The 16707-nt window shown below is 40.2% G+C and overlaps 1 protein-coding gene across 1 annotated transcript; it reads left to right on the top strand.

Annotated features, from left to right (window-relative positions):
- The first annotated feature begins 6374 nt into the window (after nt 1–6374).
- Nucleotides 6375–8998, top strand: LOC115812521 (probable phosphatase phospho1). Its single transcript, XM_030774998.1, has 2 exons — nt 6375–6518; nt 8180–8998. The coding sequence occupies exons 1-2, from the start codon at nt 6375–6377 to the stop codon at nt 8996–8998; spliced, it is 963 nt and encodes a 320-aa protein (XP_030630858.1).
- Nucleotides 8999–16707: the final 7709 nt, after the last annotated feature.

Below are 16707 nucleotides of genomic sequence, written 5' to 3'. Positions count from 1 at the left end.
CAAAAATCAGTCATGTTCTGCAGTCATGTGAATAAACTTTGCATCTCAGAGGTCAATTAGAGCAACATTCCCAATGCTACACCTGTAGTGCCCCAGCATAAATTTCAGCTTTCTCTCCCTGCTCTACCACACCTGATTTATTTTATCAGCTGATTTTCAAGCTCTTGATTATCTGAAGCAGGTGAGAGCAGGGAGAGACCTGAATTGTCCAGAGCTCTGGGCCTCTGGGAACAGGATTAAGACGCACTGAACTACTGGACAAGAGTATTTTTGAAGTAGGACCAAAGTGGATGTAAAGCTTGACTCTTAACTTAAATAAAATGGCATGAGGCTGTTATGCACTATGTGAACGGGGTAAAATAAATAAATGTGGGACACCAAAATGTATAACCCCAATGTAAAGGTAAACTCTTCATGTAGCCTACATTCTACAAACTTCTGCAAAAGGTAAGTTACCTGTATATCCAGCACACTTAGGAGATGTTTGCATAAGGCCTGAACATCAGAGTAACAGCCCTCCAGAACGCAAAGGTTCTTTTCTGGCTCAAGGATTTGACAGACTTTTGGGAACTTCGTGTTCAGGGAGGATAGTGTGCTTTTTCTTTCAGGAAGTTTAGTGGTATCCACAGTCAGTTTAATACAAGGAAACAACTGATAGAGAGAGAGAGAGAGAGAGAGAGAGAGAGAGTGAGAGAGAGAGAGAGAGTAGATGAAAATAGAAGGGAACAGGCAGACAGACACGAAGAATTACAATCATGTATGCATTGTTACAAAGCTGATTATACACAAGTTATTACACAATTCCTCAGTTGGAAATATTTAAATTGAGTTCTGATTATTAATTCCTCATTGCTCGAAAGGATAGCAATATGTTTTTGGTACTGAATAAAAAAATTAATTAAAAAAATCCAACACCTGACTATGAAATTTTAAATTTTTTTTAAAAATGAACAACAAAGAATCCAAGACCTGACTATCCTCATAGACCTGACTATCCTCATCCTCATATCCTCATGTGCTACCCCTGTCTTTGTCCTTAGTGCCTGTGCTTGCTGGATTAGCTCTGCTGAGCTGGGTTCTCCACTTGGTCTCAGCTTGGCCTGAAATGTGGCCCATTAAACCTTGAATCTGGCTCAGCCTCATCATCACTGGGAAGTTTTCCTGCAAAAACTCTCTTCAGACTACCAACTGGAGTTTTGTTACATCCGGAATTAACTTGATGAGTTACCTCCTGCATGTCAAAAGTATTCTAATAGCTCCAGACTCTCTTATCCACACATGGCTGGGCCTGCTCTTCTTCTCCCCTTTCCTGTCCTGTCCCCCCACAGCCATTAGTGTAGGTAACAACATCAGAAGATCACTATAAAAGCTTCTCGTGGTCAAGTGTGCTTCTTCAGGAATAATAATTAGTACATGAGTAAAGCTGTATCATCCTTAAACCCTGAAGGTTGTGAGATTATTTCACAGGCTATTTCTGGCTTTTATTTCTGGTTGCTTGCTCCTCTGTGTATAGTTTAGACATTTTTGAAAGTGTATGTAGTGAATGTGCCCTGGTTTTCTTCCAGAAACCCACTGTATTCAACAGAAACATTCCATTCCTGTACCATCTGAGTCTACTTGCTGCAATAAACAGTGACATTTACTTTGTGTACTTTGGGTACTTGCCACATTCTTTCTTAAGATACTGTATGTGCTGATCCAGAAAGTTATCTGAGAGAATTAAATTAAAAGGCTGTTATTGTACTGGCTACTTTAAGGCTTTTATTTATTATATGTTACATTTAATGAAAAGTTGTTTTGGATCATTTCTAGGTCCAACACTCAGCACACCGAACCATGAATACATTTTTTCAGGGTAACTATGTCTTGTTTGGATTCTGATTATCAAGTAGTTATAGTCATAACTAAGTTATGTTAGTATTCAGCTTAGTAGGGTGAATTTTGAAAAAAAAAATGTGGCCAAGGGTTAATTTAATCCAGTGCGATGTGGTTCTAACACCACACCTCATATTGACTGTTTTATCCCACTTTTGCATGCATTAGGCTGTACAGCTAGATAAAACCAATACACCATCTTGATTTGTATGATTCACTCTGCACACGGGAATTGGAGGTTTGACCTAGCAGATGGATCTTTTTTTTATTATTATTATCTCATTTCACATTTGAAATGACTGCCACCCTGAGTTCCTTTTCAGGACATAATGAAGACTAGCACACATGTCCAGCAATACAACTGAAATGACACACTCAGATTAAGACGTGATAGCCTCCCTCACAGACACAAGAGGTCACTGTGGGCAAAGTGCTATGTCTGAGTGAATGTGGCTAGCTGTGTCCTTTATGGCCTGTGTGAGAAGCTGGGTCTCTTTTCAGTTTTTTAGCATCTTTTGTGGCACAATTATGCACATAATATGACTAAAGCAATTTCGGTGCCACATAAACAACAAATCTGACTAGTTCTGTTACTATTTCCCTTAGGCCCGCACAGTCTACATCTGACAACTGTAACCGATGTGTAGGTATTGCTGTAGAGTTACATACCTCATTCGGATGCATTTTCCTGTTACACAGGCTGACAGAGATGTTATACTTCTTGTCATTCACCGCGAAAACATGTTTTCTCTTTTCAGCCACTCGGCTAGCAACTGTACATCAGAGACAAATTTTTAAAAATAATCCATATTGACAATGTGAGGTTCAAAAACGCTGAAAAGTCTCAGATTCAAAGAGGCCTTCTCCTGCTCCCTAACTTCTTTCTAGCTTTGATTATTCTCTGTCTTAAATAACTGATTTAGGATCTATCTCCTTCAGGTCCAAGATATACTTCATGAGAACCAGAACCGCCCACCACCCTCAACAACATGAACTTCCCCTGAATCAGTTTTATCACAACTGAAATTCCCACCACAATCAATCCAACATAGGGCAGCCAGGGTGCTTCTTACCTTCCTTCTCCTCAAAAATTATGTACGCTGTTCCAGGTGCTGTACTGGAGACGCTGACGGAGCTGATCTCTCCACCCCCATTCTTCTTGCGCAGGAAGTGAATGAAGAGTTTGTCTCTGAGTCTGTTTTCACTGATGTCTGTTGGCAGACCCTTGACGAAGACAGTCCTCTCTTCCTTCGACATCCTCAGTGTGTGAGATATATCCTTCAGTGTTTCAGAAACTCAGGGCATTTGAAGACCTAGTGGATACAGGACATGAATACTGAATTAGGGACCACAGAGCTATTCTGGCTCTTATTCATCAGAACCATCATCAGATTTTAAGGTCCTCTTATTAACATATAAAATTTTACATGGGCTTGTGCCGGCCTACCTATCTGACTTAATTGCACCCTATAACCCCCCTCCTACCCTGTGCTCTGGAGATTCTGGACTATTAGTCGTTCCAAGAGTTAAAAAGAGAGTCTGCTGGCTACTGAGCTTTTTCCTACCACTCTACCTTCCTCTGAATTGGTTTACCTACAGAAATTAGGGAGGCAAACTCTCTCCATATCTTTAAAACCAGACTAAAGACTTATCTATTTTCTCGAACTTATGGATAATATAATTTTGATTTGACTTTGACATGTAAAGCCCTCTGAGACTATAAATAGTGATATTGGGCTCTAAATAAACTTGGATTATTATTATTATTGTATTATTCTTAGTACCAACCAGAGCAGGATGGGCTCCCCCCTGTTGATTTTTAAGGAGTTTTTCCTCGCCACTGTCGCCTTGGGCTTTCTCACTGGGTGTTTAGGCACTGATCCCCATAAATTTGAGCTTGTATTTGAATTTTAACTGTCCAAAAATGTTTCGTAAGTTGTGGATCGTGGAAATGTACTTAATGTTAACAGCTAATGGACTTCTATTCATCTATGTTTCTACAAGGTGAAAGGAGTTTCAGTTTGTTCCACACGTCTAAAATGCAAGCTTTAGGATTCATTCTATAGTACATGAAGCACAGACATAAAGACGAGTTTCTGCTTGTTCAGTTTATGTAGAACAGTTGCTCTTTGTTGTAAATAGGCCTTGGATTCCTTCTGATTTGTTTAACATATATTACTTCTGTTGTTACAAGTGCCTAGTGCAGCAGATAACATACGGTAGGCTGCAAAGTATTTTCGAGATTGATTTGAAAGCTTTCGTCAGTAGGCGAGATCTAACATTACTGCACTACAATCGGAACAATTCAGGAATGCTAAACTTAATGCAACTCGCCTAACTTGTTTGTTGTTACTGACATATGAAAATTGTTTCCACGTTTGAAAACACCAGAGTATGGCGTATGTTTGTGAATTTGCACTAATCAATAAGTCCGAGACTTATTTACAGGGTCAGATGAGGAGCCAGAGAATGGCATTTACATTTGTTATCCATATAAATTACATATACCGCGACGCAAAATACTACTCACCCGAGCCTGTTCCGGTTATGGATTGAAGTTACGAAGTGGGTTAGCGTACTCGGGGAAAAAGAAAGTGAAAGACACGCGCTTTCAGATTACGCATGCACGTACAGTCTGCACACCATTACAGCTAGTGCTTTGTGACTGCTGTTTTAAACCATCACCCAAAGCAGATGTCCGTGTGGTTTCTTGGCAGTATACAATGTCACTACCTTAGTTTGTCACAAGGAGGGGCCATAGGAACAAAAATGAATCGCATCTTCAAACGTAGGAAAGACTCGGTATGCATAGCACTAATTTAACCTGTGCTGAAATGCCTGTGATAAAAGAGACGCCGCAGTGAATTTGTAGGCCAATAGCATGTCTATTGGCTCCCAATAAACAGTTAACACATATCTGAAAAATACCAATATACGCTGAAATGGTGTACGTTGCAATAAAAGGAGATATTTTAATAAATAATCTTTCTTGTCAAAAATGCATCTTTATTATGATGAAACGATTTTGTGGCATTGACGTTTCAGTCATGGGGAATTATGATGGATGACTTGAAGTTAACTTGTATGAATTATAGTTATTTGTCAGGAGAATGTAAAATTCTTTTAACAAAACACGCTTTCCATTTACATATCGCTGCTAAGACTGTGCATATCAAACTTCTGTTTCTCATTGCCAGCCTCCGGCCTAGTGCTGCACTATGATCAATGACCCACTGTAAGCACTTTCAAATGCACTGCACAAGAAACAACTTGTTTTTTGTTAATGACATTCCCTCCATATAAATCACATGTTTGCACACCCACACATACACATACACATACACACACACACACACACATACACACACACCCCTCTTATCTCTACATGGACAGTAACAGGTGCATGTCTTGTCCTTTGAATTGTTGCTAAGTCAGCAGTTGAAAAATGTCCTCAGCTATTTTTAGGGCTATGTTCTATAACTGGCTCTGTGAGGCAGTTTGAATTGCTTTTAGAACTATTACTGTAAGGTAGTGTGGCCCTATATAAAGCCCACACTGGACCGCCTACAGGTTGTGTGTTGGTCTTTAGGGATTTAACACGCACACAAACATACACACTATTTATAGTGAGTCTCTGCCTGTACTACTTCTATGGCAGTGGCTCAAGTAGTTCCAAAGACATTTATAGCAGGGAAACTAATCTACACACACACATACACACACACACACCTGAATACACACACACACAAAGAGAGAGAGGGGGGGCTGATCGAGGTTTTAACTTGTTTAATATTCAGTACAATAACTACCTTTATTACCTTTTGTATAGTCTGTTATCTGTGTGTAGTGTAAATATACACAAAGACACCCTCTCCCCTTAAGTTTTAGGATTACAGTCATTATGTCACAACAGTTGATTTTCTTTGGCTCAGCAGTTAGCTCAAGCTCTGAATTCTTGACCTCTAAGTCCTAAATACCAGTAATGATTAGCACGTATTTAACTGTAACCTTCATCTGTCGTGGCCAAGCCTTATGAATGGTTTATCACAATGGTACATTGTTTTACAGCTTGATTAAAACTGGCGTCTAGAACCGTAAGGTCACGCTTGGAACTTAAGACGAAGGTATGTGTGCGTTCAAGAATGAGTGTGTGAGAGAAAGAGCTGAACTTAAAAGGAGTTTAGAAATGTTTACTGAAATAATGTGTTTGTTATGAAAACAGGAATTTGGGATCTATCGTGGCAATAATAAATAAATAAATAAACAATAGGTAAATGTATATAAATGCAGTTAGGTCAATTATGGCTCACTTTGTTGTAAGCCTAGTAGGAATTGATGACGTTAAAAATAAAAGCGTCATGCCACCTCAAGGCTAGGTCAGTCGTTCTCATTCGTACTCTTTGCATCCTGATTGATCGTGGACATTCCTGCGGACCATGGTGGTAAAACAAACGGAACCATGCCTTTTGACAACCACAGTCTGAAGGACCACGGGGAAAATGCGGGTCGCCTTTAAAGACCACGACCAGTTTTGTCGCGTCATTGGACCGCAGCCTAGAACGTCATCGCGTTTGATTTTGACGGCCCAAAAACAGCCCGGCTTGTCGGACGTGTTTCGCCTGCCCTTGCCCTCCGGTGCGAAAGTACCGTTCACTGCAGACACAACGTGGAAGCCAGAACTGACAAACCAACACGGACAGGAGGGAGCGTTCCAGACAAATAAGTGCCGGTATAGTCTGACTGATAAATTAATGTAGTCTCGTCTTTTGTAGTTAACTGTCATTTTCCTTTCGTGAGACAATTCCCCTTAAACGCCGTAGAGTAAACGAAGTTCCCAAATGATCATTGCAAATATTGTTTAACCTTGCGCAGCGAGTGGTTTATTGTTTTAGAGATTTATTGGTATGAGTAATACTGCTTGTAAATAGCACTGGCTCACAACGGATAGTGGAACGGGAGAAATCAGCGTTAAGCGGTTCATAGGTACGGCGAGACAGCGTGCTGTGGGAGTTAAGGAATGAGACAGAAAACGCGGATAATGCCAGTTTCACAATGTGCAGAGGTGTTGCCGAAAAAGAACTGTTTCTCCATAACCTGCTCATGATGTTTTCTTCTGCTTAAACTCATATTAACGCTAACGATCAACGCCCCATCCCCGTTTCTTATTTAGTAGCATATAGTTTTCCACCTAACCCCCCTTGTGAAAAATACAAGCATATCCTAAAGCTTCTAAATCAGTACATCGCGTTTCAGCTTGGAGTTCCGCAGGTTCCTCTATTTTCTGTATGCAATGATGTGTACTTAAGAGTGCTCCGTGAGAAAAATACTGAAACCTTATGCGACATCAGAGGTCATATAACATATACAGTTCCGTAACGAGTTTTTAATCTCATGGCTATGGGAGGGATTTCATGTGTTGTCCCTTCTGTTGGTCAATGTCATACATTTGCAACGTTCGTCCACTCAGCGACGCGTCAGTATAGTGCATATGTTGATGTTTTGACATGTCCAGAATAAACCACCTACCATACAACCAATATTACTAATTATCACTCCTTTTTTAAAACTCCGATCTTAATGTAGGAATGTTTGTAAAATAACGGTAGTTGGAGATGCATTCACGGTCAAGCGCTAATCAGGATGATGTAACGTCTTCCTCCGCTCTGTCTCCAGTTACAGTGCGCGTAGGGAACCCTTGAGCCGTCCTGTCATCCACGAATGTGGCTTGGTTGCACCATGTCAGAATCTAAGTAAAGTGCGCAGTCGCAGCGTTGTCGGAGGAGATCTCTTGACTATATCTATTATGTAGCGACAGAGTAAAGGTGTTGTATAGTTTCATTTGGCTACAGGTTATTACACTAAATTATTTCCAAGTCGTAACTTGTATTCAAATGCTCCTTCAAACGCGAAATTTATTCTCAGACTTTTCCTGTGTATGCAAATTAAAGTTAGATTAAGTCTGACTCCATCTATGTAAACCTCATATTTAACAATGAAAAGGATACTGTGTATGATTACTTGATGTGACAGAGTGAAATGTTATGTTTTAAATGTTGGTTTGTTTTTCTTTCACCTTTGTACTTCTGCAAATTTTTAATTTGTGTTATCTTTATCTTTAGACTTTAGTAAATGGTCCTCACACCATTTCCAACTTAAAGACAGCCCTCATGGGCCAACGTATGTAACAGAGAAGGAGGGGGCTTTACAGTATTACTGTGCTGTCTCTTTTCAACATTCACAGTATAGCTAAGCATACACTTCTTGAACATATCACCTCTGAATTATCCCCTTTTCCTGCAGGTAGGCAAAGAGAATTTACAGTTGCTGCCTGTCAGTCAAGTCTGAAATCATGGCTGCCCCAGATACCCATGCTCCGCCCCCACGGAACGGTCGCTTCCTGATGGTGTTCGACTTTGACGAGACAATCATCAATGAAAACAGCGACGATGCAGTGGTACGAGCTGCACCCGGGCAAACTCTGCCCAACTGGCTCCTTGAGTGTTACCGACCTGGTCATTACAACGAACACATGCAGCGTATCCTGGCCTACATGGCTCAGCAGGGTGTGCAGGAGGACGCCATCCGCACTGAGATAGAGTGCATCCCCGCATCCCCTGGTTTACCCGCCCTTCTGACCTTCCTCCGCTCCAGGCCACAAGACTTTGAGTGCGTGGTGTTGTCCGACGCTAACATGTATTTCATCGAGACCTGGCTGAACAAAGCCGGAACGCGGCAACTTTTCTCCGAGGTCTTCACGAACCCCGCGAGTTTTGACGGCGATGGACGTCTGGTGCTGCTGCCCTTCCATGCTCACGGGTGTCCGCGATGCCCAGACAACATGTGCAAGCAGGTAATCCTGCAGGACTACCTGGCACGGAGAGCACGGGAACGAGGCAGCCCCTTCCAAAGGGTGTTTTACATTGGGGATGGGGCCAATGACATCTGTCCCACACTGGCTCTGGGGGAGAAGGACACAGTCTTCCCCCGGAGGGATTTTCCTATGTACCGCATCATCCAAGACATGCAGAAAGGTCAGCCAGGCACTTTCAAAGCATCTGTGGTGCCCTGGGCCAATGGAGAGGATGTAATGGACTGCCTGAAGAGAGCAATAGAGGAGAGATGAGATAGAGGCAGGTCAAATGAGAGAATATATACACATTAAAAAGGTGCACTGATACCCAATACACAAGAAAGCAAACATCTATGACCAAGACAGTGGCCTATGGTTATTTGGCTATACTTTTAAATACAGTGAAGGAGATTTATAGAGCAATTCATCTAGGGCACTGGATTACGTTACAACAGGGTGAGTGGGTTCTAAACGCTATAGGAGGGCATGAAAGGCCCTTTAATTAGCACTAGAAACAAAAGCTCAGGGAGGCATTGGTATGTGGTGTAGAAGATTAGGCGTATCTGCACTGAATGACAGCATGCATAAAGTGCATGAAGCTTTCCACGTACAACTTCCACCGTTGGAACACCAGATATTGTAAAAATGTTATCATTCAAGAACACAATGATATTTGAGAGTTACTTTCTCTAAGACAGTATTTTGACATGGAAGTATTTCTTCCCCTGAGCGAGACAAGTCCCTAGCAGCATGCACTCTCTGTATCTGTCAAAGTACCTGAACCTCCCACTGATAGAGAATCAATGACTGTATTTACTTTGCATGGAGTACCCTTATCTTACAGGCATAGCTGTCTCTCCACCCGCACCCACACCCTTCAAATAGAGTCTCTCCCCTCAGGGAACCACAGCCTGTAAGATAAAGAAGTGTCTCTCCCGCACTATACTTAGATTGCCTTCAAAGGTCAAAATACCCAGAATATAAATTTAAAAACTGAAATTTTATGACAAATGTATTAAGAGGGGATCCCTTTAAACGAATTGTTGTCCGCAAGACCGTTTTAATGTTTAGCTGAATTAAGATGACTTGTGTCACACAACCTACATCAACATCTTTCATTTATAATGTCTTACGACTGCATGTTTGGAAACTTCAGTGTATAAGGATCCTTGTTGCACAGTTTCAGCTGTCTCAGTGTTTGAGTCAATGGAATACTTCAACCTTATCTCCAGTTTCTCCTGTCCAGAATCCGAGCACAGTGCAGCCGGTGCCACAGGCTAGAGTTACCTTGACTGGACTGAATATGTTGAAGTGAACTAATCAGGGAATGCCCAAAGAGGTTAATGAATAAATCAGGAGTAAATGAATAAATCTAATGCAATAAAAGCAGCCTGTATCAGTAGTTTAACTGATCAATATATGTTTGTGTGGATAAATAATATGTGTGCCTGAATAGCTTTGCTGCTGTAATTTGATCAAGTCATGTCATCAGGAAACCTATGGAACAGTTCTATAATTATAGCATGTTTTGTTTTATAATCTTACAGAAAAAAAGTTATAGCCTCCCTGAACAGTTAACTATAAATCAGCTCCCAGGAAGACAATGACAAGAATACATCATAAGCAGATACCACACAAGGAGGGCTAGTGTTTGTCTGGCTGTTTGGTCAACATTAGAAATTATCATCCAATTAAAAAAAATGATCATAGCATAATTATAATTGGATCTGAACTTTCAATCCATAAATTAAATGCAGCTTATCATCAATTTACAGGATATTTCTTAATAACACAATTTGTATAAAACAATGTGTCCAGTGTTTCTTAAGAGTTACAGAAGCAGCAAATTTTTAACTGTATAATGCACTTGTCATATTGGAAATATTGCTTACAGAAACCCTACACTGTCATTCACCATGTCAAAGTCTGCTGTTTACAAGGGCACTGGCACAATAACTTTCATAAGATTTTATTCAACACATTTGAATGGCATTTATATATTACAAGGACTGGAGATAACATATTGTTACCTTTTTCTAAGCAATTGGTACAAGGGGTCATGTCATAACGTCCCCTTGTATTAACTGGGTGCAAAAGTGAAGCTGCAGAAATTACTACAGAAATATTACTCAAGTGCGGAACTATATCAGCCACACTGGCATCCCATTCAAAGCTTTATTTCAGTATGTGAATGAAAATCAATGAATGAATGGATGGAGTGGGAGAATGACCATGCCACTGTTTTACATGCGCCATCTAGTGGTTGCATGTGCACTGATGAATGTGAATGGTTATACATTTCTAAGTAATAACAATAGAGATGAGCTTCTCATATGCAGAAAGTTAAAGAGTCTGTTGTGCTACAGTCTGCATTTTTTTCTTTGGGTTTTAAATCCAGTGATTGATTTAACTACACCAAAAGTCAAGTCTGCACATCAGAGACACACAATAGTCACAACTTTTTTTTAATGTACGCTGAACACCCTTTTTATTATTAATCATTTCACTATCTAAAGTTCATTTTTAGTGTTGTTTTTTGACTGTTAAATGATGTTTTATGGTTGTTTTTGTGGTTGCATCCTATCACATAGGAATCGGTTCTAAATATCATGGTTATAACTCATAACTATCATGTTATTAACTACAAAGGATTCATATGTGGTTTGTTTAAAAAGATATAAAAAAAACAAAACAGGGACGTATGAAACCATTATATAAACACAGACCTATAATGTAAGTTACACAGAACAGTATTTGTGACCAGATCTGTACTGTATCTTTTTGGCCACACATAGGCGCCAAAATACAATAAAGACCACAGAGTGGCATTTTTCTTTTATGAGTGAGCCTCATTTTAGAGTTTCTTTTTTTATACTGTAATTTGTGAGGTAAATGTATAATGAGGTAAATGATGACTGGTTTTGTGTTAAAAACATTTAAATGACTGGGGAAAAAAGCATTTAAATTGCTGAAAAAGCCATTAATCAATTAATTAAAAAAAAAAGAGTTTCCTGAGCTCCCTCTCCCTGTCTGGCTCTGTCTTTCTCTGTCTCTCTCTCTGTCTCTCCATCCCCATGTCCTCTAAGCTGTGTCACATACATGCTGATGTCTCATCCCCCTACAAACTGTCATAATGTCAGGTCTTAGAACACTAGAAAGTCATGACTAGACACAGTGCTGTGTTAGATTTCTCTCTCTCTGTCTCTCTCTCTCTCTCTCTCTCTCTTTCTCTCTCTCTCTCTCCCCTATATCTTCCTTGTTTTCTCTTATACACAGAGACATTTCTCCACCCTCTCTGTATCGTGACTTTGCCCATGGTAACACTCTCTTCTGATCCTGTAGCAGGATTAAGCTGGGTCAGCAGTGGAGTCTCTCCGCTTGTGGAAATTCTCCTTCACACACACGCACACACAAACACAAACACAAACACACACACATACACACACAGAGGTTGTCAGTTTTAGTAAGCAAATATGTACTGAAACACTATGACATTGATTTTGATTTGGATCACTTTTGTTTCAAATTGCCAGTCAGATCATTCTCTCTATCTCTATTATTTCCTAATGGACACAGTGAGGCAAACTGCTCAAATCAATCGCCAATGACCTCAGCAGAAAAGTCAATTTAGGGGATAGAATTTGATTAGTGTTGATCAGTCAGGCAAAGAGAAAGATAACATATCGCCTTTGTGGGGTCTCAGACTTACATGAGAATATCGTTTCTCATTTTCTAAGTGATCTACAAGACCCCCCGCTAGTCGCCCTCCTGCCCCCAGCCATCGCAGACCACACACCCTCACTTGTCGAAGCCGCTTTCCGCGGCCAGAGCTATGTGATGATTGGGCCACGCGTATAACTCCATTGATTCCCCTCCATTCAATTACTGGGGGCAGGGTTGAAGATAACTCTGTCAGGGGACGTGGGCCTCGAGGAGGTCACTTTGAATTAGAGCGCCTGCAAAGCTCTGCCAAAACACTATCAGACTGATTAGTGTTTCCCTTTCTCTGCTGTCAATCACTTCCTAACTGCCGGCCTGTCTGGCACAAACACACACTCATGTGATGTGCACAAACATTAACAAGCACAAGCATATTCATTACATTCCGGATAGACATTTGTTACACATAAAGAGAGAGAGATGGGGATAGAAGGACCGACAATAAGCTGTCATTATGATTTTAGTGACAGGGGAACAGTTGCTGTGTCTCTCTCTCTGTGTGTATGTGTGTGTGTGTGTGTGTGTGTGTGTGTGTGTGTGTATGTTTGTGTGTGTTTTAGGTTTAGAGTTGTATTTGAACAATACCATCTTGCCCTGATACCACACTTGTACAACGAGTACCATGTGTATGTTTAAAATCTCAGTATTATATAACTGATGCCACATGAAGTAGTGGAATCTGGTCAGCAGTATACGTGTGTCTGTGTATACGCAAACTGCAGTGTAGAATCACAGTGTACAGGAGTATTTGCTTATGTGTGCCAGTGTGCTGGGGATTCTGCTTTAAACCAGGGTAATTAATGAGCTCATGTTAATGCGTTTTCTACTGAAGTATACACACTGCCTCCTATGCTCCCCAATCTCTCTCTTTCCCTGTCCTTTGCTTTTTTTGTCATTCTCTCTTTCAAGTGACACTGTCCATGGAATCATCAGGAGCAGTAAGAAACTCAACCTTACCAAGGTGTGTCTGACCAATCAGAAACAGGCAACAAGGAAAGATCAAAGATGTTCTCTTTAAACCAAAATATTGCTGTGTGCTTCATGCATAGATGGTATGCCAGACATCTCCTCTTAAAAAAACGCTTTGGCTTTACAAGCAAAGTCCATCTGAATCATAATAAAACAGAGGAGACTGTATTCCTTCTAAACAGATGAAGGTGCCCTTTGATCCTGGACAAACAGTTAAAGACACTATTAGGCCCATCTGGTTACACCAGGTTTCTGCTGAGTTTCTCCGATATGGGCCAAACAATCTATATTACCAAAAGATTCAAGGGTTACTGAGTGAAAATGTGAAAATAAATGAGCAATTTCAGGAATAAAGATGCTGTGTGTGTGCGCGTGTGTATTTATTTGATGAGTGATCGTGACAGTAATGTGTAATTAATGTTTAAGTATACAGCTAGGTTTGCGGGTGTTTGGATCAGGTGTTCCAGAGAACATAAGCATTTTCCAAGATACAAGAAAATAGATGGAAGACTGGGAACACTTCCTTATCCTTGTTGATAACTCTGAGTCTGTTTGAGCTCTGCCAGACTTTGTCTCATTTAGGAGCTAAACTTGACCTTGTAGAGAAGGTACAACACTGTGGGTTAGCTTTTGCCCTGTAGAAGGGAATGGTGAGTGTATTCTGCTCAGCTGAACAGGCATTACAGCTAACATGACACAGTATGATGACACCGGCACATGTGAGAGGACATCCAGTCATCTATTTTTCTCTCTCCCTCTCGTTTCCCTCGTTCATTAGCCTACAGAGCTGTAATGAACAGAATCAGATGTACCGACCTTGGCACTGCCTCTCTCTTTCTCTCTCTTTGTTGTAGATGGGGAGGTCATTTCAGATCTACTTCGAGGAAACTTCAGCCTGGTATCATTAGTCTAATCTGTAAGTACACCAATTTCATATGACCTCCTCAGTAGTTTGTTAGTTTTCAGTTGTTTGCATTGATGCCATCTTTTATTTGACTCACAGGAGAACTGAACTCGCCTGTTTCTAAACTTTTCTAAACCTAATTGCGTCTCTGTAAAACTATATAAAACTGAGTTTTAAATTCCTAACATAAAAAAGCCTTTAGTTGACACTACAAGAGCCTTAGTGTTGTTAAAATATGAGTATGTTGAACTTACGAACGTATACATAAAACTCAGTTGATAGCAGAAATTTCAGCGATTTGTTGGTGTTCAGTGCAATATTTAAGTAACAACGACTTGACAACCGTCAGCAGAGATGAAGGGTGTGGGAGATTGGCAATGTTGTGATTTTGGTGTCTTTTTGTACGTAACCGCTATTTATAGAAAGGGCGCTTTTTTCAGTTCGGAATTCGCGTCTTAGCGGGTTTGTCCGAGGCACTCGTTTCAGACAGAGCTGCATTTAATACGGAGAGAGAGAAATTTTTCGTTCTTGACGACCAATATGATACATTTTCCTGACCAGGACTAGGAAATCAATTTGAATTAGTAGAAGTACGGAAGTAAAAAAATCCGATCTTCTTAATTTTGCACTCATACAGGAAGATATTCGGGAACAATTGCATTCACATTACAGCTTTTGCTACCACCGCAAAGACTTTACCACAGAACGGAGTAGAGAAGAACAAAATGACACTGGGTGAGTGTTATTTTTGGTGATTTTAGTTAACAGTAGCTATGTGAAGTTTTCATTAGTCTCTTAACTTACCTGCCCGAGTTCAGCGTATTATTATGACTCTTGTGTGTGTATGTGTGTGTGTGGTGTTTTCCTCGTCTTCTCCGTTACCTAGGTAAACCAGCCAAGGCGATGAGCGACAATTCATGAAAATTTAAAGCTAGTTTGTTAGCTTACCAACTACAAGAATGTAGAAAAGGTAAGTTCATCACTTTGAATACATTAAAGCATTCTCTCAGATTATGTGTAAAAAAAAACCTTTCTACAAATTGCACGTCAATGGCCCAGCGAATGAGAAATTATAGTGCAATGTAGTAAATGTATTTTAATTAGCAAGGATTGCAGAGAGCATCATGAGTATTAAGTAAGCTAACCTGCGAACATGGGTAAACATTTAGAAAACTGAAATCGAAAAGCCTAACCCTACATTGCTAACACTCAAATGAAATGACGAAGTGTTCCGTCCAGCCCAGTCCAACTGTAAGACAACTGGGCGCTCACTGGAAACAATTTTAAAATGTTCTCTTTTTTGTGAAAAACATTGAATTTGGTTTTACATAATATACTGAGAATATTGAAGACATCAAGTTAGAAACATGACCACAAACACATACAAGTTAGAAAATATGGATTATAGCAGCCCCGTAAGTAACTAGGCTACTTGAAATTCGTTAGTTCTCGAGAATATTGTTTTTGTCTTTGCACAGAGTAATTAGCTGGAGAAATGAAACGGTGTGAAAATTAGTCAAAAATATCAATCCGTGGTAGGGTATGGGCAAACCATCACTACAAGTCTTCTGTGAGGGCCAAGGCCAAAAGCCTAAGACTGAAAAAGAGACAGCTTTAACTACTTGGACATTATGAGAACTTATGTAGAGCAGCACTTACTTTATTGTGATTGCAAACTGTGCACAGTCTCTAAGGCAGGCCTCATACAGAAGTGTTAAACTTATCCATGCCTTTTGTCAGAGTGTAAAATGTGTAAGCTCATGTTTTTGGACAATGAAAAGAGATTGCGGCACACGCTATCCCAGTCAGTTGATTCATTCAGTCTCAAGTTCTTTATGCTACATAGGTAATATTGTCAGTTTTTGTTAATGAGCTTTTGATAAAACGCTAATTTTAATCTGAAACCAGAGCTACTGTATGTTCACAACAATCTATTTAAAAAAGGGTTTGCAGGTAAAGGTGTGTCTCATGGTAATTTACATACTTGAAGAACTGATCACTGCTCTAAATTAAACTTTTGTTTCTAGAATGCTTTTTCTCCGTGGTTTTCAGTGCTGTAGTAGAATGTGCCATAATGGGACCAAATCTAATAGCAGCTGATTGAAGTTTCACTGCAGGGTAAGGGATATACTGAAACCGTTCAGAGGCCACTAAGGCAGACTCGGTTTTCCTCAATGGAGTCAAAGAGGAAGGATCCAAGTAGATCTGTAGTGCTCTGTCCTAAAAGACCCAATATTACAGTCTGAAATTTGGTGCAAAGTGCCTTTGGCCATTGTAATGAGGGGAGCCAGATGCAGGCACACTTTTCTCTCCAAATAAGCATCAGTCAATTAAAGAAAGAAAAAAAATAAATTCTTTTAGGGTTGGGGCTCAGCATTATTTTAATTAC

This window comes from Chanos chanos, chromosome 5, assembly GCF_902362185.1.
Source record: "Chanos chanos chromosome 5, fChaCha1.1, whole genome shotgun sequence".
In the NCBI taxonomy this organism is placed as follows: Eukaryota; Metazoa; Chordata; class Actinopteri; order Gonorynchiformes; family Chanidae; genus Chanos; species Chanos chanos.
The sequence above is the reverse complement of the archived record's forward strand: the minus strand, read 5'-3'. Positions and strand labels throughout refer to the sequence as shown.

Excerpts from the sequence above, each read along its gene's own strand:
- LOC115812521 (XM_030774998.1), top strand. The coding sequence starts at position 6,375 with ATGCGGGTCGCCTTTAAAGACCACGACCAGTTTTGTCGCGTCATTGGA. Across the intron at positions 6,519-8,179 it reads CCTTGCCCTCCGGTGCGAAA|GCAAAGAGAATTTACAGTTG; the intron begins GTACCGTTCACT and ends TCCTGCAGGTAG.